Source organism: Lethenteron reissneri, chromosome 11, assembly GCF_015708825.2.
Source record: "Lethenteron reissneri isolate LAM-NWPU_2019-01 chromosome 11, ASM1570882v1, whole genome shotgun sequence".
NCBI classification, from domain to species: Eukaryota; Metazoa; Chordata; class Hyperoartia; order Petromyzontiformes; family Petromyzontidae; genus Lethenteron; species Lethenteron reissneri.
In genome coordinates, this window is record NC_083789.1 from 9,145,996 (window position 1) to 9,171,091 (window position 25,096).

Genomic DNA, 25,096 nt, shown 5'->3' on the forward strand with positions numbered 1-25,096 from the left:
GACAGAGGGGGGCGGAGGCAGCGAGAGGGAGGGGTTAGAGACAAAATTTACATGTCAATGAGTGCAACAAAAAGGAGTGAGCAGGCTTAGGGGGAGAAAGAGACACACTAAAATTAAATAACCTAGCAAAGTATCGAAATGTTATGTAAAACGACACAGAAAGTCGGTCAACACACAATTAACGCATAGCCTGGTCGATTACGTATTTCAAACATTGCTAAGTTAGAATTTAAGTGTGAAATTTTCAAATTTTATTATACCTGATGATGATTGCTTGTGTTGCAATCGAAACGTCGTATGTTATTATTTAATTTATTATTTTTTCTTTATACGTGACTTTACCGAAAGAACCAAAGAATAAAACCATTTCCTTTGGTGCCTACGACTGATGCATCTCTTAGTACTCTGGGCGTTAGGCAGGTAATACGTTTCCGTAACGTCCCAAAACACAGCGCTGCAGGCTACGTGCATGTAATGATTTATTCATGGGGCGGAGCACGGAGTTGCTATCTCACTCTACTCTATAGAATTCGGTGGTAGAGCAGGCAGCGTTGACTGATGATCTGGCACTCACTGATTCACTCCAGCCACTCGCTCCCTCAACCCGGGCAGTCAATCGCCTCCCTATCACTTTTCTACCGCCGCTCACCATGGCTACTGTTCACGTGAACATCACTCCGTTTATTCCTGCACCCTCGTCAATGGGCTCGTTCTACCAGACTGAGGCTTTCATCTCATCCTGGCTGCGTTACGCCAAACTCAACACAATGATACAAAATTACTACCTTGAAAGACAGAAATATATATACTGGATGTAATCGGCACATCTTTTGGACAATGGGCCTTCTTCATAGCACAGAGAAAAAAGGGACCAATGCCTAAAATGTCACCGATTGCATGTGTATATATTTTTTTATTTTCAGGCAGTGTCATTGAGGAGTGTGTTGAATTTGTTGTTTAATTGTGCTTGTGCACTGCTGCCAATGCAGCATCACCAAACCAATTTGTGTTTCGTCACTGGAACTGCACCCAATACATCTCTCATTCTGTTTCTGTCCTCGCACCGCTCCGCACTGGAATCCCACCGTCTCTTTTCCCAAGCCCTTACGGAAGACTTTGCTGTTTTTTCCTGGATTTTTCTGTTGCGTGTAGTCACTATATGATGTTTCTTGTTCATGTTTTTTGTTTTGTTGCGGTTGCACCCGAGTCAAGAGCCGCATGGCTCACAGCGTTGTACCTAATAAATGGAAATGAAATTGAAACGACCCTACTCAAGTCGAGCCACGTGCGAACCATTATCCGTTCCGCCTTCAATGGCGCCGCACGCTTGTGGCCGCCTGGTGCGTTGGGCCTTGTGTACACGCAACAAGAGGTAGGTTCTTCGTACGGCGAGTGGAAGGCACAGAGCGGTAAACCATCCCGTGTGAGTGTAAAACTACATGGCTCATTGCTAATGCCCGTGTGATGTGCGCTCATACGGACTGCCACACGCCGAAGGCTTTTACAGCGATTCAACATTTTTGTTGTTGTAAAGGAATACGCGAGCGCCACTCTCGTTCCATCCTGTGCTGCCACACGGCTAGAGGCATGGCTATCGGGTGTGTGGCACGACTTCGTGTGGGAATCAGGTTGTGGGGGGTGAAGAGCAGAAATAGTAGGGGGGGGGGGGCGTGAACAGAAATGCGAGCTCACCGACGAGTCCTAGCGAGTTTGCCAGCTTTTTGCAATTGTTCGCGGTTAGAGCCCCGCGGCCACCTTGGTAAATATTGCGGTTGCATTAACGATAAACATGGGCCATGGCTGCAGTGGGCGTTCACGATCCTGAGACTTTATCTGAAAAGAGTGCAATGTGTGCCAACGACACGGCCCAAATTATCCGAATTTGATCAATTATTTGCAATTGTGAAGACCCACGTAGTAAATTAACCCTCTACTGCCAGCCTATGTCCACTTGCAGGCCGTTGCTGCACATACCTGGTGCCTCACAGGGACAGCTGCCATATGGGCTCCCCTTGGCTAGACTGCAGCAGGGCAATGGAATGGCTGAGACGAGACGTAACGTAAGGCACTTTTAGTTGGCGAAGGCCTACAAATGCCAACCCTTATCCTGACCGATTGATGCAGATCTACCCCCCTCGACTGCCTAGCGCAGCGCAACCCCCACCACCTCCCACCGCGGTGGTGACGGCGGCGGTGGCGGTGACTCCGGCCCCACGTCAAAACCTGTCGGCGTCAACGGAGCCGTAAGCGCGCACGGGCGACACGGAGCGCGCGCGCGGCTCATGCCGCTGGCCACGGTAGCCGGCGCGGAAGCCGCCGTGCAGCCGCTCCAGGGAGCCGTCGAGCGCCGCCGCCGTGGCCACGCTGGCGTGCTGCGCGCGGACGAGGCGCTCCAGTCGCGCCACCACCTCGTAGTCCGGCACGGCCAACGAGGCCACGTCCAGGCCCAGCGTGCGGCCCACCACCTCGCGGAAGTCCAGCAGCTGCACGAGGGGCGATAATGGCGGGACGGGGTGAGACGACGCGGTGAGGAACGCGCAATCGTCGGTTTTTACGCGTCGTCTCTCCGCCTCTCTGCCAGGGCTCGGTTTCTCAACGAACGCACTGCGGGTTGCTGGTGCCTCTCCGTGTCTGTGTGTGCCGGTGTGTATGTCCGTGTATGCGTGTCGGCGTGATGCTGGCCACCCACTCACTCGTGCGCCACAGTGCCGGCCTTCATAGGTGCTCACTAACAGCACTTGCCCCAAAAGTCTTTTTAAGGCTATATGGCGGATCTTTGTTTATTTTGTCTTTGCGTGTGTGTATGTGTGTCCACCAATAACAGTGGCGGATATTTTAACAAGTCCTGGGGCTCCCCTATGTCAATTCAGCCTTAAATGTGTACCTGGTGCGTTGGGAAAAGAGAAAGGCGCCGGAGGCATACTGAATGCGGTATGCCGGGTACGGCAACTATTGCCCGAGTCGCTGAGCGGCTGGAGTAGGTGAATTTTGTTGAAATCAAGAGTGGCAGCCCTAATGTGGGCCGGAGGACTTGTAAGTGCGTGGAATGGGAGGGGAACATAGATGAAAGAAACATGACAAACAGCCCTGTAGCGTCGGCAGAGGGGTGGGGGGCAGAGGGGGGTGGGTACTACTCGGGGATCTTAGAACAGGGGGGGGGGGCTAAAGAGTGAAGAGTCAGCCCCCCCCCTCTTCTAAATTATTCATAAAGTCAAAAGATGTTGGTACAGTATTTGATTCTAGTTGCGGTAGGGTGGGGGTAAGAGCCAGAGCAGAATGCACGGTGTGAAAGGAGTTCAACATACTGAAATAGCATTACTCATTCCCTTCAGAATTGCTTAACGTTTGTTTAGCATTGACTGTGTTGTGCCCCCCCCCCATCACCCTGCAAGGCTGACTACGGCTTCACTACGTTTCTTGAAGTCGACCGTCCGCCAGATGGACAGGAGACAAAATAGTAGAGCCAGAAGGAACCATGTGCTGCCATCCCTTGTCAGTGCAGTTTAAGTGATCGGGGCTCAACAAAAAAAACGGACAAATTTCCAACGGATCGAGGACTGTGCTGTGTAAATAAATGTGTTTACCCCCCCCCCTCCCACGTCGCTTGACCAAGTTTGTGCCAGTTGCTTGGTGATGCGTTTGAAGCCGTCGTGTTTATTGTTGTTGTGTGATGCCATCGTCGCATTAGATGCTAATTTTGTACCGTCTGCAGTGTTTGCTGTACCCTGGGCTCTCCTCTTTCACGATGTCAAGAGGACGCAGCAAACCTCGGCTCAATTGAAGTGCTTGCGTCAACTTAATCAGACACGAGTCCATTGTTGCTTGCATGCCGGACATTTGATGTACAATTTAGTTGCTCATTATTTACACTCCCAGAAGCGCTGCTGTTATCCACGGTGATGTGGAGGGAGGGTATCCGCAATTTAACTCGACTGGGTAAAACAATTGCAGATAACCCCACGGACGATCGGAGGATCGACTTCTTTAATTCATGAAACAAATGTGGATGATAGGGTGGCGTTCCACAGACTCATAGGAAAAGACACGGAGAACAGGAGGAATAGGGCCCACAGATAATGAGTTTTCGCAGACTCTACAGCTGTCGGGAATAATAGAAGTTGCAGATAATAGGGCCACGGGTAAGAGGAGTTCTCCTGGATAAAAATGTGGGCTCTCGCGGTGACATGCGAAGAAGGCGCCACAGTAGAACATACAGTGGGAGATTGAATTTGATCAATTCAAGCGTAAATAAACATCCGTCCGCAACAAATCAAACTGTCAAGAGCTGAAAGTATTATGAATTATTCATATTGGGCTCTCCAATGGGTTTAGTAATCGATTAATTTCCCAAATATATCGGTTCGTTTATTAGACTTAAACGGATAACACGACATTGCAGTTGTTACAAAAAAAAAAGTCTCAGTTGTTCCCATGTGTGCCGCTGGACGGAAGGTGATGGGAGAGGCTTTGTGATGTTGTTTTTCGTTACCAAGTTCAGTCTTTCAAAGGCACCACGACCTGCTCTCGCCCGCCTATCGATGTTATAACTACGACTGCGGGCGGTCTTATATAACTGCTCTAGATACACAAACTCTCAAGTGTTTTCAAACTGCTTATTTTCGACAGGCGTCATCACTTGTCTGGCGAATTTGGTGCTCTTGAATCGAGATGTTGCTCGTAATTGCATTAAGCCCTACTTTTCAGGCTTCGTCGAGAAGTCCTGTCACTTTGTGCAGTCAGTTCATCGCTATCGTTAATCCGCACACTTTCAAACGGTGAAAGTGTCCTCGTTGAGAATGTTGCAATTTCCCTGGGGTTAAAAGGATGGAATTCACCAATTATAAACATGGTCCTTCACAAACTAAACACCCCCACAACCTGAGGCTCTTCCACATAACGTCCAGCAATGGGAATAATTTACCATGAAGCGGATCACGCTTCGTACGAGGGTGGCAGGCTTTGGAAAATAACACGCTCCGTGTAAAGATCAATCTTTTTATGACCTTTTACATTTTCATCATCGCGTCAAAAAAAGTCTTTGTTTGTTTGTCACGATCCCGACCGCGCGATCGCCATCACGTCACAAAGAATTTCATTCGGATGTCTCCTAGAGCAGTGCAACCCTCCGTGTTGAAGAATGGCCCATGGAAAGCAGAGGTCCACGCAGTAGAGCAGCGGTCGGGAACCTATGGTTCGCGAGCCATATATGGCTCTTCCAGTGACGGCATATGGCTCCCAGACAATTTTGAGTTGAAAAAAAAAATAATAGTAAAAAATCAGTTTGGAACTGATTTTAAAATACTTGTGATATTGCTTAATAATACTGTGTCATTTTAAAGTAAACAGAAATTAGTTTTGAAGATAAATTTCACGGGTCACGCCTGCATGAAGCTCAACCTCACCAAGTCGTATGAACCAGACTACAAGGCCATCAGCAAATCCATGCAGCACCAGAAGTCGCATTAAAAGTAAGACATATTTAATTTATTATACGTAAAAAATACTATATGGCTCTCAATGAAATATATTTAGAAATATTTGGCTTTTATGGCTCTCCCAGTCAAAAAGGTTCCCGACCCCTGCAGTAGAGGGTAGCGCTTTGCCACACCGCTCTGCGTACGAGAGTATCGCTCGTCACGTGGCAGTCAAACCAAATATTTTAATTCTCAGGAGCAGGGATTTAGCAAATTTACGTGCAGAACCAAATCCAACGTGATGGATTATTTTTTCGCGTGCAGTAATTTCGTGTACCGGTCTGAGACCATCAATAACTACACTCAAGGACCCGGTTTAAAATCACAGGCAGCTGCTTGGCTTCGAACGCAGGAACTCAGCAGTGCCAGCTCAGCTCGCCGAACTGCTAAAAACATGTTTTGAAACCTGGTGCCGCGAAGCTGCTATTGGAAATCGCGTACCTAATGCTGCCCACGTCACAAACCCAATGTTACAGTTTCAACATCTCCCGCGATGAGACAACTTGCACATCCAAACTCTGAATCTCTCTGAGGCAAGGCTCTTTAAAGTGTCTTTTTAAATGACTTGTTAGTTTAATTTCCACATTCGTTATGTGGGCTTAGATCCTTGCAGACGGCTAATTGGGTTCAATGGGCAGCGTGATTGACTCGTTGAAGTGATTATTGTACAGCTGTTGAGACCCACACCCCCATCCCTGATGATTCATATCAATACTTTAATCAAAATAACTATTAAGGGACCCTCTACTACACATGCAGGGATGGTGCTGCTCACACCAAATGTGGAGCACGAACAAAAAATACGAAGTAATCGAGGGCCCTGGCAAAACGCCCAAGGGGATGTTAGGTTTGAAGTGGGCTTGCAGACAGGTTGGTTCGGGTTATGGGTTATAGGTAGAGCTAGTACAAGTGAATGCTCGGTTCGTCTTTTTGGGTCATAGGTCAAATTAGTACTCTGCTCGTGGCTGATTGGTCAGTCAGCTAGGGATAAGGCTAGTGCTTTTGACTGATTGGCTCATTTTATTGGGTTAGTAGGAGAGTTAGTACTAGGGGCTGGTTGCTAGTTTGCTAAGCTTAGGGGTAAGACTAGAGTTTAGTTTAGCTGTTATTATTCTGCATGGTTAACCCTCATGCCCATTCAGTGTTAGGCCGTGTATTTTTTGTGTTTCGTTATCATGGCGCCACCATATTCTTAGGGTTTTTTTCGGTAAAGTCACGTAGGTAAAAAATGTAATTAATAAAAGTAAAATAAAAATAAAATAAAAATCACGACGTTTCGGAGGCAACACAAGCTTCCGTCTTGAGGTGGAACCGTCACAGCACGATAGCTGTATCAAGTAAGAGAAATTCCAAGAAAACAGTCTTTGTATATATACTGGTTGAGGGTGGGAGGAGCCAAGGGAGGCCCTGGATAGTATTATTGTGAGGTTCGGCGATACCACTTTACAAACGGGGGGTGGGGCTACCTGGGAGTGGGTTTAAGTGGGGTTGGCTTAACCGGTATTCAAACAGGGGAAACTCCCCAACAACAACAACAACACTTTCTTCTCAAGTTTCATTCACGTGGTTTCATTCACGTGGTGAGACGAGTCCTGACGAGGGTCACCCCCGACCTCCTAACCCTCAGTTAGGTAAAGCGCAAAAGTGACGACAACAATAAACACCATTGGAACCTCATTTGCCAGTCAAAAATATGATAATTGTTTTTTTACCCTTCTATCTGGCAACAAAACTGACACCTTTTTTACAAGGAGTCATGTTTGCATAGACCACAATACCTGCAGTCTTTGAGTTGTGCGCCTTTTGGCATCATCTGGTCCAACCCATGTGAGACTAGGCTCTAAGGAAAGCTGTCTCGGGTGTGGACCAATCAACTTCAAGGACAGTGCATACGGAGTTATGTTTTTTGTTTGCATTATGACTGCAGGTATTGTGGTCTGTGCAAACATGACTCCTTGTAAAAAAGGTGTCAGTTTTGTTTGCCAGATAGAAGGGCAAAAAAACAATTAACAATAAACACATTCACCTGCTTCTCGCGACGCGCCACCTCCTCAAGGGCGCGCTTGACTGTGCGTAGCTCTCCCGTGGTGGCCTCCAGGAGGACGCGTGTCCGCTCCATCTCCTCCTGGGCGCCCTCCGCCGTCATGTCCAGCTGCCCTCGCAACGACGCCACCTTCCGCGACGCCTTGTCCTTCACCTTCTCCAGGCGGTCTATCGAGCGTCCCATCTCCGCGATCGTCTTGTTCTGCTCCAGCGTTTGTATCTTGATGGCAAAGGGGAGGGCGGGGAAAAGTTGACGGAACAACGGAACACACGTCAGTCGTGGTACGTTTGGAACCGAGCGAAAAGGTTGTGGGTCGTGTGCGCGGTTCATCATTGGCGCAGTGGTAAACTCAATCCTCAACACAGGTTGCTGACGTTAGCGAAATTAGAAAACTAAACTATCAAATTAACTTGTTTATTTTATCAGGTAAGGCCCATTAAGCTATACAGTCTATTTTTCAGAAGCAACCTGGTCACAAATGAAGTGGCTTATCACATGGAAATGTATTGCAGCCAAATACTCTAAAAGAATGTTTATAAATGTGGAAGGAAAAACCAGAGGACCCAGAAAAAACCACTCACGACCACGGGGAGAACATGCAAACTCCAAATACATACAGACATCAGGGTCGGGATCCTACCCATGACCTCCTGTATACCAGGCAAGGTAGTTAACATCTCGCCACCGTGGCGCCTTATCGTGTCCACAGAAAAATATCATTAAACCTGTGCCTGCTCCTGCGAGCTCTTGACAGCTCCTTAGTACAGGCTCGGAATATTTCCTATCGTTACGAGCATCTGTAAGCATCAGCTCTATGGTAGATAATATTCCAACTGAGTGTAACGATCTTTCTGTCAAATAAACTCTTTAAGTCCCTTCCAAGTCGAGTCACTTTTATTATAATGCTTTCCATCTTTGTTTTCGGGAGTCTCAGCAAAGTACGTATTTGGCATGATTGACCTCTGATTTCATTTATGGGCATTTATGTATAAGGGAGAAACTGGAGAGCGTGGAGACAACTCATGCATACGTAGCGGATGAGACTCAGACCCTGCACAAAGAGATCAGCATCACATTTACTATACTGTACTGTCTTCTACTCTTTCATTTGCCATTTTATGGATAACAAATATCATAAAACGCAAAGCATCTTGTGAAAGCGTGTTCCATTTTCCGCGTGACTTCGATTGATTATTTTGTCTCATCCCACACTTTGTTCAACCACCAAACTGCAGGTCACAACAACATACTCACCCACTCACCACACTGCAGGTCAGAACAACATACTCGCCCACTCACTACATTGCAGGTCAGAACAACATAGCCACACACCCACCCACTCACTCAGCCACTCACCCACTCGCCACACTGCAGGTCAAAACAACATACCCACTCACCCACCCACCCACACACTCAGCCACTCACCACACTGCAGGTCAGAACAACATACCCACTCACCCACCCACTCAGCCACTCACCACACTGCAGGTCAGAACAACATACCCACTCACCCACCCACCCACTCACCCACTCACTCACCCACTCACTCACCCACTCACCACACTGCAAGTCAGAACAACATAGCCACTCACCCTACTCGCCACACTGCAGGTCATAACACTTATCTTCCTGCTTCTTCCTGCTTCTTCCCTCACAGTGCTTCATTTTTAATCCCCTCCTCCCACCGTCGTCTCTCACGATAATAACCTTGCTCAAGTCAAGAAAGGCGTTACACTCTTATCAATGTCCACTCTGACAGTGCCGTTTGACTTATTGGGTGCTTTGGGGCCTGTGCCCGACGGTTGTGCCTTTGAAAAAAAAGTGCACCGAGCTGCTTTGTGTTATTCTGTTTTCCAAATCCACGTGTACAAGGGCATCAACAAACGCAGTGATGAATTATTAGTTTTTTTCCCCTTCTGATCGACCATTACGTGCGGCTCTGATAATGGATTTGTGTTGTATGCAGTCTAAGTGTATGCGGTCGAATTGTAAGCGGTGGAACAAAATAATCCAGGCCATGTCTACAAACACTGGGTTGACCTGAGAGCTCCATTGCGATGTGAATTCCACTTTATCCGCCAGTACATTATGTTGGCAGGAGTTTACAACCATTATGCTCGACCGACCTTGTATGGGCCTATATCTGTCAACCACAAAATCACAATGGTGTTCCTCCTGCCTCATTCAAATGACACGTGTATTTTTGGCCATGCACATACGATGTTTAGATCCGTTAATGAGCTGCCGTGACTCAGAACACAAACCAGCCAGCCCGCTTGCACATGGCAGTGAACACATTGAATTTGTATGCAATTATTTTGCCTCAACGGTTTGTGGAAAAAAAAAAGAAAGAAACGTCATAAAAACACGGGGACAAAGCAGCCGGGTGGATCGGAGGTCAGAGCGCTGAGCCTGAATTCAAATCCTGGCTTCAACCACCCGCGGGTTCATGCTTTCGGACTGGCTACGAATATATAAAAAAAAAACGATTTCGTACTTATTTATCCAGGAGAGCCACACTGAGTCGTAGGACTCTTTGGGTGTTATTATTTTAAGATGTTTTCAGCCAATGAATGAGTTGTGTGTATTATTGCGATGCACGTGGCGAGGAATCTCAGAAGTTGTCTCGGCGATATCCGCTTCCGTCAGCTGTTCCATCGCTGAGCGAGGGTTGCGCTGCTCTACGACAGGATCTGAACGTCAACCCCATGGCACAATGCCGAACGCACAATTGGGATACAATTGTGGGAAAAGACGAGAAGAGGTAAAAGAGAAAACCCCACTCAAATAGAAAAATAAATCTTCTTGGTTCTTTCGGTAAATTCACGTAGAAGGGAAGTAATAAAATAACAAAAATACAACATAATAATTATGTTTTATTTTTAATAATTTAATAATAAAATAATAAAAATAAAACATTATAACTATGTTTTATTTTTATTATTTTATTATTTCCCTTCTACGTGACTTTACCGAAAGAACCAAGAAGATGAATCCCTGCAGTCACGAAAGCTTTAGATATAAAAATAAAGCCCTCAATTAACGTGGACACGCGGAGCAGTGGCGATAGTCGCATTCCACAGGTAGCGGTGGCTGCCGCGGCAAAGCAGCGAGCTGAGCACAACGACGTTATCGCGCCAAAAAGGGGTGGCACTGTGAGAAATGGCACAGCCCGCGAGTGGCATTGTGGCATGACGGCGCTGACACGAAAGCGGAAAAAATTTCGCGGGCTTGTGCCGTTATGGCTCTCCGGCGTTGTTACCGGGCTGGTAATGGCGTCAGACGGCGTGCCGAACAAATGCGCGGGACCACCCAAAGATCTCTTCGCGAAGAAAGGGATAAGTACATCACATTGTGGGCTGTTTCGAAGTGGTGGAACTAATGTGGCCATGGGCTGTGTGACATGAAGTTGTGGGCCATATCTGACTTGTGGGCCGTGAGCTGAGAGGTGGCAGGCCTGCTATATTGTAAATGTATTTATTGACCCCCCCCACCCCATATTGTACTTATTCCCCCAGGAAAAAGTCTGGAAACTCTTGCTTTTCAGGAGGGTCCTGCATTTGGATGTTTGGCAAACACCAATTACATAACATTGCAAGTTTTTAGCTTTGGGAGTAAAACGTGAGAACGTGGAGGTCACCCATGCAGAACAGAAGGAGAACAAAGATCCCCCATGTAGCATTTACAGATTGTTGGGGCAAGTAACCTATGAAGGCAGGCACGGTACACGAGGGGGTGAGTGGCCAGCACCACGCCTGACCGCCTTTGTCTCCCCAGTGGCGATGTTTACACACCACACCAGGTACTCATTTGAGGCTGAATCGACCGAGGGGAGGCCCAGGACCGGTTCACATAATCGTCACTGGTGTTGGCCATGAGCGGGAATCGAACTCGGGTAGATTCCTGCTCCCCATAAACACTACTACGGCTTCCCATTCACACACTCTCACACAGTCACACTCTGCAGAACAAATGAAGGGGAGGTTGGGAGGACATACAAACCCCACGTGAAAAGGTGGCGCCCGAGTCAGGAATCGAACCCAGATACCTCTCGCTCAGAGGTTACAGTCGCTAGCACTGCGCCAGCCCTCCCTCCACTGCTCACCTTGAGGCCGTGCGCGTCTGCCAGCTGGGCCTTGAGCTCCGTGTTGGCGGTGCGCGCAGCGTCCAGCTGCTGCTGCAGGCGCTCGGAGCGCCGGTGCAGTTTGTGCAGCGCGGCGTTGGCGTCGTCGCGCTCGACGGCCAGCGCCGTCCTCGTGCCTCGCTCCTCCTCGAGCTGCGACACCTTTTTGCGCAGCATCTCCAGGTGAAGCTCCTTGCTCTGGAGCTTCTCCTTCTGGGCCTTCACCTGGTCGGGGAGACATCATGGCGATGCGCTCGGATCCTGCCTGGCATTCGATTTTGTGCAGTTGTTTGCTCCGCATATACATCGGCCGCGCGAGAAGAGGGCAAGACCTGGTGCGTGGGGAGCGACGGCCGCAGTGGATAGTGTGCACGTGCCGTGCTACAAATCCAGCCAAACCCTAATTCGATTCCTGCTTACGACCAACACAGTGGAGATTATCCGCACTGGCCCTGGGCCTCCCGTAGGTCGACTCATTCTTTAATGAGTGTGGTGTGTAAACATCAGCACTGGGGAGACAAAGGCGGGCGGACGTGGTGCTGGCCACCCACCTCCTCGTGTGCCGTGCCAACCTTCATTGGTGCTCGCTAATAGCACTTGCGCCAACAGTCTGTTAAAGCGAGTACTACACGAAGGCAGTCACCATTCGTCAGAGTGCCATTCTCGTCCACGGCTAAAGTCAGTGGTGATTATCTGAAATGTTCCTGAGTCTCCCCTAGGTAGCCTTAAATCAGTATCTGGTGAGGTATGTAAACATGGGCAGAGTATTTGCGAGGGGGGGGGGGGAAATCTGCGTCTTATTGTTTGGTGAAACAGTTGGATATCGTTATTATCGTTATAATCACCATCGTCATAAAAAAATTCCAAGTGATGTTTTTGTTTACGAATTCTTACACAATCATCATCATCACGATGTCATCAGCAGCGGTGCACTGAGCTGAAAATCATCAGAGGGGGACAAATCGTGTACACTGTAATAAAGTCGATAGTTTTGGTTTTCATTACGTGATATTACACGCACCTGAACATAAACATGCAACGACACAATTGTAAACTAATTATCCACAATTTCACATTCTCACAATTTCACATTCATGAGAAATCTCAAAAACGCTCTCCATCTAAAAAATGTGAGTAGTTGTGGCAAATATTTTGCCCCCCACCCACCCACTCCCCTTCCTCCACTGCCCTCCTATGGCCCAGGTGAACATCTCACGATCATCACGTCGTCACGACCACCGTCACGTGACGATCATCACCTCATCGCGACCACCGTCACGATCATCACGTCGTCGCGACCACCGTCACGATCATCACCATGGGCTACCAGCACCACAGCCACGCAAACGTTTTTTTTCTCCTCGGTTAGATCGCGTAAATGTGAATGTGTCGTGAACCCACCACCACCCGACACAGCCAATTAGTGCTGAACCAGTAACGAATCGGCACGTTTTGATGACGTGACAAACCTTACTGATTCGCTGTGTCGGGCGATGGTGGGTTAATTACACGTTCATATTTACGCGATCTAACCCAGAAAAAAAACATCTTAACCATGAATAACATTGGTCGCGGAAACCGACTGCCGCTGCGCGTCAAGCAGACAGACACCTTGCGCTGCAGGCTGTAGAGCAGAGTCTTTCCGTCGGCTGTGGAGTCACACTCCAGCTTGGCGAGGTGGTCGGCCCGCGCCAGCATTGCCTCCAACTGCAGGTCCAAGCCCACGTCCACTCCCAGCTCCTCCACCTTGAGCCGCCGGCCCAGGTCCTCCAGGAAGCGCATGTACTGATGAATCACAATCACAATCTTTATTTAGACTGGGGGAATCCGATGAGCTATGAAGCTCTTGTTTCACAGATGTCTAGTAGGGGGGCGGGGGAAACATGACACGTGCGCACCCAGACGCGCGCAACCTGACGGACGTACGCCTCCGCGTAAGCTTTTCATCTCATCGGAGAAGAGGCTTCGAGAGCCGTGGTGGGGGTTTTCTTTTGTCCTATCCTCCAGGAATTCTGTACACAAATAGTGTCCCCAGATGAATACGAAGAGACGCAAACCCGGCCGCTCCTTCCGAAAGCTGTGACCGTTGTTCGTGCACGCGCGTGCACGCACGCCAGTAGGCGCAAAGAGGAAGATTTCTCCCGCGTAGACCGCTAGGGCAAGCACCGTTTGGATGGGTGCGTGACAGAGACAGAGGGGTGGCAGATGTTGGGCACTGCGCTATGAAGAGTTGGCGACCTGAGCTTGAGTCCTCGCCGCGCCTAAGGGGCCGTCAATAAATGACGTCACGCGATTTTGGACGATTTTTGACCCCCCCCCCCCCCCCCATTCGTCACACGGCGTCACAAAAAGTCAGACCCCCCTCAAATATGACGTCACAAAGTTCTGCCCCCCCCCCCCCAAAAAACATGCTTCAAATCGCTTTAAACTATTGTCATTGTAGTGCGTATTTAATGTGGTGCTGCACTCTGATGTTGGAGAAAACATTTATTAAAAAGTCTCCCCCCCCCGTCACACATTGTCACAAATGTCTGACTCCCTCCCCCCCAGGTGCGTGACGTCATTTATGGACTGCTCCTAATGTGACCGGTGGTGACGTCTTAACCGGTTCTGGCTGCCTCCCCCCCTCCGCCAGCGTTCACCAACCCACACTGACCGGCAGTGGTGAAGTATTGTCAAATAACGCTGATCTCGTTAAGGAGCATACATGATCACGTGAACTCCGGTCATCCTCGCAGCAGCGTTTGGCTGGCCATCAAACAAGGACGGCCACTGCATCGCGCGCTCTCAGGTGCGCTTCTGGGGCCGTCTGGAACGCTCTTTCTTCCGATATTTGGAGCGATGCACTTTCATATCTCGATTGAAAACTTATTTCTTTAGAACTGCTTTTGGGTTCAGTTTGTTGTCCTTACCCCCCGCACCTCCGATTAGCGCGGTTGGCTACGTACGGTCCGAAAGAAGTTCAACATTCGTACATACATGAGCAACACGCACTGCCTGCAGCAATGGATCGACAAAGCGCTGTAAAAAAAATGTAAAGTGTTATTGCTTATTTATTATCTCGTGCATAAAATAAGCGAAGTGGTGACAACTTGCCCGCCCGCGTGTTTATTTTAAATCGTCAAAAGCCGCTCGGCTAATGTTCCGTCCTATTTTTTTAAATATATAAATGAACGATTACACGAATAGCACAGGCACAAACATGTGCACTCAAGAAAGCGGCATTGTCTCTCTTGAACAAGCGCGGTCTCTCGTTGGTCAGGGATGTAATTAATCAAATGAATAGTGGTGGGGGGGGGGGGGGCTTGTGGGTGGTGGAGTGGTTTTTTTAGGGGGGGGCAACAGCACGCAATGCGTAGAGCAAAAGTTAACTCTTCGACTCTCAAAGACACTTCAAACATTTTAACCTTTGCGGAGAATCTGCCACGCAAGTGCAGGAAATGTTTCACGTGACACTTTGTGCATTGTGAATTGCTTAATGGAGCGGACGGAACAAAGTTCGTTTTCTGTCGTGACATGCCCCAGCGAGAAAATGGTAAAAGCATCCCTCCAGTGCAAAACAACAACATGAATAACCCAATACATGTATTAAAATTGTTTTGTGTAAACTTTAAGAGGTTCCAGCAGTGCGTGGGGGAGCATATGGAAAACAGAAGTAGCGAATCTTCATGGTTCTTTCGGTAAAGTCACGTAGAAGGGAAATAAAAAAATAAAAAAATAAAACAAAATAAAATAGTTCTCACGACGTTTCGGCCACAACAGACAGCGTATTTCTGACAGACCTGTTCTTCACCTGAGGACGGCTGTTTGCGTTGTGGCCGAAACGTCGTGAGAATTATTTTATTATGTTTTATTTTTATTATTTTATTATTTCCCTTCTACGTGACTTTACCGAAAGAACCAGGAAGATGAATCCCTGCAGTCACGAAAGCTTTAAATAGAAGTAGCGAACGCAAGACACAACAACGTGGACGGCGTCCACAAGCCCTTGCGATCTTCTTGATGCGTTTGGGTGGACGGCAACAACAACAACAACAACGACAACAACAACAACGCCGACGACGACGAAGTTGTCCCCCACGGTATCCCCGATGTTTGCTCGAAAGGTTGTTTTTGTTTTTTAACGACGTCCCCCCGGCACGTCTGACAGCACGCGGTTCGACAACGGGAACGCGTCGGAGCAATAAAAACAAACCACAATGGTCTGTCGGCAAGCCTGGGAAATTTAACACGACTCGTGTCTTTGCTTGCCAAACCACAAGGGTCAGACATTCCACCGACGGATGACAAACCACGGGTTTCGTGTGCCCACACCGTACGTCCTCTCTATGTGTACCAATCTCCTCTGCTCAAGTACAAAATTAGTCGTTACACTGCTGCACAGCGTCCTCATTATTATTCATGCTAAACGATAGCTCCACGTGATGTGGCCAGCTCCGATTCAAATTAAGATAATGTGTAGACATATTGCGTGTGAGAGAGTGTGTGTGTGGGGGGGGGGTAGTGGTAGTGGAGTGGCTAGGCGAACTTGCGCTACGAACCCGGTGACCTGAATGCGATTTCCTCTTAAGCGCAACGTCCGGGACGAATATATGAATAATTTCGAAGGTCACCCGTAGGTCACACGGTGACACTGGTGGTGAGAGATGATGGTGGACCGTGCGTGGTTCTGGCCACGCCGTCCCATCAGGGTCTCCACCGGTGCTCACGAACAGCACTTTCACCAACAGCCTCAAGGGGCCAATGGGGTTGCAGGTGGTGGGATGTTTATCGTTGTCCCACATGGTGATGATGATGATGATGAATTCATATTCTTGGTTCTTTCGGTAAAGTCACTTAGACAGAAAATGAAATAAAAATGACTGATGATAAAATAAAATAAATTGAAAATAATAAAAGCAAAAAACCCACGACGTTTCGATCGCAACACAAGCGGTCTTCATTCGCTTGATGAAAACCGCCTGATGAAAACCGCCTTTGTTGCGATCGAAACGTCTTGGGTTTTTTGCTTTTATTATTTTCAATGTATTATTTTATTTTTTAATTTTATTTTCTGTTATTTTATTTTCTATCTACGTGACTTTACCGAAAGAAACGAGAATTTCAATTCCTGCAGTCATGAAAATTTTTAGTCAAAATGTAATGATGTATTCACTATTGATTGATTTCCTGTGAGTGAGGAGATCAAGGATGCTCTCTGCACGAGTGTGTATGTTGAACATCTTTCGCATCGTACGTAGCCAACCGGAGGAACTGAAGACAAAAATAAGTTTGAAAGACGTGTAATCAGTTCGAAAGATATGTTGAACCGTTTAGAATGTTTTCTAAAAGTATGCTTTCTCCTTTGCTGGTTTGAGACTTGTGTGGAGAAATGTGAGGGAAACAACACATTTCCCATGACATAACAATTATTTACCATTTCAAGTAATGTCCCATGATCTAACAACACTTAAAAAAAGTGGTCTATTGTGCTCCCATATTTCCAGAGTTTAATTATAATCGCCCATTATAAAAGTGTTATTGGCTGTAAACAACAGAGCCCCCTTAAATAGGCTCGATTTACACTTAACGCAAAAATAATAAAAAGCAAATGGATTCAAACGCGTGCACACATATATAAATATGCATTGACATCACCGAAAGTAAAAAAAAGTCGGCACAATAAAAAAGATATATATAATAAAAAATGCCATTGTACACATAAAGTTAGTACATGATGTCTATAGCTGTGCCAACAGCCTGCGATTTGGCAGCAATACCGATTTATTATGAAATGCCTGGGGTGGAGACGAGGCATGCCGGTTCACGCACTGCGCCATAAACCCAGCGACCTGAGTTTGATTCCCGGCCACGGCTAACATCGTTGGCGAGTGACGTGCCCTTTCCCCTTCCTCCCATCACCAACTCGCATTGACCGCCGTGGTGAAGTATAGTCAAACAAAGCTGGGGCAGCGGGCTCCTTTCCATATCTTTCACCGCACCCCCCTTATTTGATATGCTTCAGTTGCGTCGGGACTGTTGCTCGTGAACTGAGATGCCGGGTTGAGCGAGTCTTGCATCACGCTGCAAGGCGCCCACATTTTGTTACATTAAAGCCACAACAACAAAAAGAAGCATGACCAAACAACTTCCACACCTGGCTGCCTTCGTCTCTCCAGCTCTGTTGTTTACACATCACACCAATTACACATTTTAGGCTAAGTCAACTTAGGGGAGGCCCAGGACCAGTCCTGACATCACTCGCCACTGACGTTAGCCGTGGCTGGGAATCAACCTCAGCTTGAAGTGGGTTCGTAACTCGGTGCGCTAACCACCGCAACCACCGCTGTGCATTCTTCACCCACACCGACACATAAACATATTCTCCGATTGTATTGCAGTGGCCAACACTTGTCAAGATTAATATGAATTTACAGGACCACATTATACGTCGCTATGTGTGCCCCTTTGTCCAGGGGTGTTGTGTTGTGCCGGTATAAATGGCCAACGTGAAAGAAAAAAATTGGCATCACATGATGTACAACAGGGTTCTCCTGAAACTATATTTTCTGGTGGGATACAAAGTAGAATTGGCGTGTGCTGGTGGGCCACGTGACATCACGAGGTCCCGACAACACAACGTCTGTACGCGTGATCACCGATCCGTACCTCTGTCTCGTTCGTCTCTCTCATCTCAAGACATCTGTATCTCGCGTTCACTGCTCTTTCATCGCTCTGCCTTGTTTATCTCTTTCCTCTCGCTAATCTGAATCTGTATTTCTTTGAGAGCCACGTCTCTCAACTGGCCGCTCTAGGTTGCTGTGCCAGGCGTGAGGTGCGTTAAACATCCGTTCAAATTGAAATCCTCATAAACATTATAACAAAAAAGTTAATGATCATCAAAATACAATTGCCCTGTCTCTTATCACTATCTTGACTAAATCGTACCTTCCTCACCTCACGATATTACGACATGTCTACATTTCTTTAACAAGGTACATCGATATCTCCTGCCTGTATCTTTCCTCTCATCTCTGGACATTTGAAAGGGCCCTCCCCCAGCTGAATATTATCGGTGGGGAGGGGAAGGACCCGGGCAGATAACTACTTGCGGTTAAGCGATAAAAAATGTTGGTACAAAAATAGGTGCAATGTAAGCCAGTGATTCTCAAACATGGATACGTGGACCCCTGGGGTTATGTGGCAATGCCCCAGGGAGTACATAAGGTGGTTTATAAATGTGTGAAATTATACCATACATGAGAGTAATTTTTCTTAGGTTTTTTTGGTAAAGTCACGTAGTTTAAAAATTAAAATTGTGTGGCGGTTCCATCTGAAGACGGAAGCTTGTGTTGCCTCCGAAACGTCGTGATTTTTATGTTATTTTTATTTTACTTTTATTAATTTAAATTTTTTACCTATGTGACTTTACCGAAAAAACCTAAGAATATGAATCCTTGCAGTCACGAAAGCTTCAAATCTATTAGAGTCATTGGTGAATAATCACGCATGAATCTCCCAATATAAAATAACTGCAATAACATTTAAATGCATACGGTAACCGAGAACGATATGAAAGACCTTTCTGAACTCATTGATGGTTAACAACGTGGTTTCCAAGAGCAACCAGAGAGCCGGAACAAATTACGTCACGCGTGCAGAGCCTCCGTTGAATTTTATTTTTTATTCTCTTGCAGTTACGAGCGAGTTCGGGTACCTCGCAAAATGGACAATTGGCTAAAATATTGATGTTTATTATTTATGCATTTATCGACCCAGACAACCATGTTGGGTCAGGCAAGGGGGGTTTACTCGGTTAAAACTAAATTACCAGTAGCCAAAACACGTTTAGAATCGCTGATTACACGCAATGGACATTGCAGCCTTTCACTCGTACACTCACATATACAGGAGGGTATGAGCTGGAGCAGAGTGCACGATGGACACAAGCCAATCGCATCTTTACTCATTCTGCTCAGTGTTCAACCTTCATTTAAAGTTGATAACGTTGACGTGTCATGCCCCCAAACCCGAGATTTCACATGCTCCTCATTTCATCCCCACTTCAAGGTCACGTTTATAGGGATGGGTGCCCCCCACCCCCATCCCCCACCAAAACATTTTTTTTTATTAATTTCTGCTTTGAGTCTCCAATGCAGCACACAGCTCCAGCACCACCAATGGACTTTTGGAATAGGCCGTGTAGTGGGCACAGCAATGCGGTTAAAGCTAAAGTCTGCGAACAGCGTAACTACATTTTGCGCTGCCAGGAGCTGGCTGTAGCGGCAGGGTGCGATGTATGTTTTATCTTCCCTCCCTACCCCCCCCCCCGTGCAGAGAGTGGCTTTATTAAGCCCTAGCGGCTGCGCGAACAACCGAAGCCATACCACAGGCACCCAGGAGTGGCCTGTGAGAACTTCGAAATGGTGCCAAAATGTCATGCAAAAAAAAATATTGTTACGCCATCATGGCAGCACATCGTGTACTCTGCCCTGTGAACCCAAGTTCACCTGATCCCGTGTTGTTAAAAAACACACACACATTTTGGGTGTGAATTAATTAAAAGTTTGGCCCAAGCCCCTTGGGGAAATAAATGACCAACACGTAAAAATCCTGACATCACACTTGACGTCTCTTGCTCTATCGTGGACGTTTTTTCATGAACTACTACTGGGGGTCGACATTGTCGGCATGGAGCAGCGTACAGCAAAACAAAAATCGAGTGTTGTACTGTACTACGCTTTCAATGTCTACACTCCCCTAACCTTCATCAACCGTGACGTATAGTCAACATAGCCCCACCACGACATGCATGGCATCTGGGGAGGCCCTCATCCAGCAGGTGGATTGACAAGAAGGGCAGATAAGTGTCCACGCGCATATCCTAGACATTGCAAACGAGGGGGCGTATTGTTAAAGCCACTTGTATGTGTGATGAACTTCTTTCACACCATACGTAGCCAACCTTGCTAATCGGAGGTGCGGAGGGAAGGAAAACTAAATAAATCCAAAAAGCAGTTCTAAAGAAATTCGTTTACAATTTGTGGCTTCTGAAGATGATGATAGCGATGATGATTGTAACAATAATCAGGCATCTGTTAAGCTGCACTGTACTCAGACCGCTGGCGTATATTTACATTTTCATGGCTATTGGCATTCACTTTCATAAAAGGTACCATAAGATGCGGTGTAACTCCCAACGACATGTTCATCTTCTGCCCATGTCATGAGCTTTGGCCGAACTAGCATTTTCATAAAAGGCAAAAGTGCAGCCTTGCTGGCGAAAGTGTCTCTACACCGGAGAACCCTAAGAAGAGGGTTCATTGGCCTACTCTTCCAAACTGGCCTGTTTTGGAAGCGGTGGCAGTATCCGACACTTTGCCCCACCACACGCAACCGGCCAATGATGGGCAAACCGTGGTGCACCCATTTATAACTTCTGGGTGGATTTCAGAAACTTGATCATTCATTGAACTGCCGTTCCAGGAAATTAAAATGGATCGAACCGGCGACCACTAAATTGCAAATCTAGTGTGCTGACTATTCCACCACGACAGCATAACAGTCAACATGAAACCTCGGAAACCAAGAATTTCATGTGAATATTTTTTTAAAATATACCACGTGTGTACTTTGTACATGATGACGCGGCTGCTATAAATACACGCCTTTCCATTGTTCCACGACTGTCCTGTGCAACTCGCGGCCGACAAGAATTAAGAGTAAATATATAATGCATGACAGGAGGCTTCCTTACCAAACTCTCAAGGGACGGGCGGCCTTGACAGCTAGCGACAAAGTTACGCAACACGGCTCTCACAGTCACAACAAATACCACACGTGGCACACGCATCACCGCCCCCACACACACACCGTGCTCTGCGTATGCACAGCAATCGTTTGTGGTTGACTTGATACTCCCGCCCGCCAACCAGCCCCGCCCATGAAGCACTGGGTTGTTGTTGTTGTTGGCACGAAATTTCACACCGCATCCTAAAATGATGAGAGATTGTGTCGAGATCTGTGTTGTTCGTGCTTGTGTGCCCAACTGCCAGCGTGCACGCTGTCACAAACAAAACACACGATTTTGGCTAAATTCAAGGTAGCCAATTTTGGTTGCTGGCACAATCCAGAGTTCGCCGCTTCGATGCGATCTCCTGGCGCGGCAGTTGAAGCAACGGGGCAGGTTTATTGAATCACTGCCAAGCGCGCGTTCAGTATGTGCTTCTGCGGCCATCTGGAACGCTCTTCCTTTCGACAATTAGGACGCCACTGGACCTGTGCACTTTTAAATCTCGACTGAAAACTCCTTTGTTCAAAATTGCCTTTTGCGTTTGGTTCGTTGTCCTTCCGATTAGCACGGTTGGCTGCGTACGGTGCGAAAGAAGTTCAACATACACACACGCAGAAGCCTCTGTTCACTCGAGCAGTGCAAACGGGTGCAACAGTCGCGTGCGTTCGGAGTTGTGTGCGGGGTACTCCCACTTCAAGGGGGACGTCCACTGACGACGTGGAGAAATGACATCGACGCGTGTGCAAGTGCTGGGTGGATTGTTAAATCGCAGAATCGCGAGGGATGCCAACGGCTTCGGGAGCCCTTCATCCAGCAGTGGATTGACCATGGCTGATGGTGGCAATGGTGAACGCGGTATTGTTAGCAGAGGCTGCATGGGTGTGAGCATGTGTAAGATCTGCAGTGCATGGCCAACGGAGTGTCATCTCCATAATAGATGTTTTTTGGGTTAGATCGCGTAAATATATAAATGTGTCGTTAAAACTCGCCACCACCCGACACAGCCAACTAGTAAGGGTTGTCATGTAAACAGAACGTGGCCAATTCGTCACTAGTACAGCACACCGGTGTGTTGGAGAGCCAAGCCACAACATTTACAATCTGAGTACGACGTTGTGCTAGTAATTATATAGAGCTTCATCAGGCGACACCAGATTACGTGTTAAACGGAGGGTTATCTGCAAACGATCTCCAAATTCAGCTCTTCGTGCAATACCGATCCAGCTTGGAAAACAACGCCTGGCATTTTAAGTCCCAATATAAAAAACATATCTTTCTCTCTGTGGAAATAGATGTTTACAAGCAAATTAAAGTGTCAAGAAATGTAATTACATCTCAAATAAAAAAAGCAAGACCATGCAAACAAATCTCAATAAAGTAACAAACAAAATTCAAGGAGAACAACAATTTACGTGTTGTATGGTTGCCTCTGTTCTGCTTTTTTAAATATAGGATGTTTGGGTTTACTTTGTTTAATTTTGAGTTGTTTAGCTGTGCACATCCTGTGTTGAAGTTTGATTAATCTGTTTTTATTATATATTGAATATAATTTGGCCAAACCCTATATCAACCATCTGGGTTTCCTAACCGGCAACTGTTGATATGATTTAGCCACATCCGGTCACGTGACTCAGTGGTAGAGCTCACAATCGGAAGGTCACAAGTTACATTCCTAGTTGGAGTAGGCTCAGCCCTCCATGGCTCGCTCCGTGGTCGATAAGATAACTTTGTGTAGAATTCAAAAGTGGTTGTGCTATTAAAAAAACTCGCCCCTGCCGTGAGAATGAGGAATTTCCACCACTGGCTCAGACGTGTGCCGCCTCAATGCTCATTTGAGCGCGAAACCACTTCAGATACTTTTGACTAAATACGACTGCATCCCAAGGACGTTTTAAACCAATAGATGGGCACACAAATGCGGGGCAGCAGCGGGTTGGGAGTGCACACGGGGTGGTCAGAAAGAGTTCAGTGCAGCCGTCCAGTGGCGGCTCCTGCAAAATCTCTCAGGGGGGGCAAATGTCTGGATGATTGATAAGGATAAGGTCCACCCATGCAATGGATAAATTAACAGCTTAAGCATGTAAAGGCAACTTCACTTCTTTAATATTAATGAAAAATAAAGTGACTCTTACAATACATCTTGTTTGTTTCTATACTCACTATTAAGACAATCCACTCAAGTTTCTTTTATTTAAGATTCCACTAGGTGGCGACAAATTATATTGTTGGATGAAACGTGCTTACGTATGATGACGTAAGCACGTTAGGGCGAGCCCTCCCGGAAGCCATAGAGAATGCATTGCAGCGCCCGCCGTTCGAAAAAAAACATCTTTGAATGTAAGTCTATGGGGCCACTCGGGGCGATTCTCAGCCGGAGTGAAATCGCCCAAAAAGAGGCGGTACTCCACAGAACGTGACATGACGCTGATTGGACTATATCCAAAGGCACAGTGACGGCTAGCGTGACTCTGTGGTTGAATGACATTGGTGGTGCGTCGCCCAATCGCCCTAATGAAGAAACCGCCCCTGCAGCCGTCGATGGTGCAGGCAGTGCTACTACTACATCATGGGACCTCCTTTGCCAGTACAAAAATATACTAATAGGGGTTTTCCCCTTTTTTCTGGCAACAAAACTGACACCTTTTGCAAGGAATCATGCTTACATTAACCACAATACTTGCAGTCAAATGCAAACAAAAAACAATACTCTGATAATTTATGCATTGTCTTTGAAACTGATTGGTCCACACCAGAGACAGCTTTCTTTAGAGCCTAGTCTCATATGGTGTTCGACCAGATGACGCCAAAAGGCCAGAAAAAAGGGGAAAAACCCCTATTAGTATATTTAGTGCTACTACTAGTCCATGGGCCCAGACCAAAAAAAAAATCACTTATTGGTACCACCTGAGGTGGCAAAGTCTAGTAATGATTTTTGTAATCCTCCACGTGTGTGGGACATATTCTATGGTGAACCTTTGCGGAGTAGCAGTTTAGTTGTAGTTACCATGACTTTTATACCCATAACCCTATCACAGGCGTCGTCCAGAACGATGAAATGGGCATTATTACTGAAAAACTACCTAGACCAGTGGCGGCTCGTCAATAGAGGGCGCAGGGGCGCCGCCCCCATCAATATTCAAGAAATATACATATACAAAATTTATATAAAAATACATAAATAAAATATTTTTTTCATACGATGTGCTGGCTGGTAGTAAGAAAAGCATCAGCATTTAATAAAAACTGGCTTTAATCGGTCAACTATTTTCTATGTTTTTCAATGTGTTTCATGCGGGGCGCCGGACAAATGGATGTCTATGTGAGACTTTAAATTTTCGGACAGCATGTGTAGTAAGTTGATGAGGAGACGATGAGGAAGTTGAGACACACTGTTTATTAACTCCGGGACAGATACAATAGTTGAAGGGGTATCGGCCCCTTCACCCGTACTATGGGAAACCCACCCTAGTACTAAGCCCTCTGTCCTGTCCCCCAGTCCTCCTCTACTGGGCTACGGGAGGCTGACTGATCTGGCCCTGGCAAGCACAGATCTCGGCACCAGCTAACCAGCCTTGCCCTGATAAGGGCAGCGGTCTGGAAGCTCTTGGGCCGCGCCACTGGCTTACCCGGCTCGGCCCTTATAAGGACGGCGAGACCGGGGAGTCCCAGGGCCTAATCTCCGA

General features: G+C 47.1%; 1 protein-coding gene across 6 annotated transcripts in view; it reads right to left on the reverse strand.

Annotated features, from left to right (window-relative positions):
* Positions 1-254: 254 nt before the first annotated feature.
* Positions 255-25,096, reverse strand: part of LOC133341421 (coiled-coil domain-containing protein 170-like) — an 85,639-nt gene continuing 60,797 nt past the window's right edge. For all 6 annotated transcript variants that reach the window (XM_061550039.1, XM_061550035.1, XM_061550036.1 and 3 more), the window contains 4 exons: positions 13,253-13,426; positions 11,624-11,866; positions 7,501-7,737; positions 255-2,483 (listed from right to left, as the gene is read on the reverse strand). In XM_061550039.1, the coding sequence (XP_061406023.1) occupies positions 2,217-2,483; positions 7,501-7,737; positions 11,624-11,866; positions 13,253-13,426 (921 nt within the window). In that variant the 3' untranslated portion in view covers positions 255-2,216. The remainder of the gene's footprint in view (positions 2,484-7,500; positions 7,738-11,623; positions 11,867-13,252; positions 13,427-25,096) is intronic.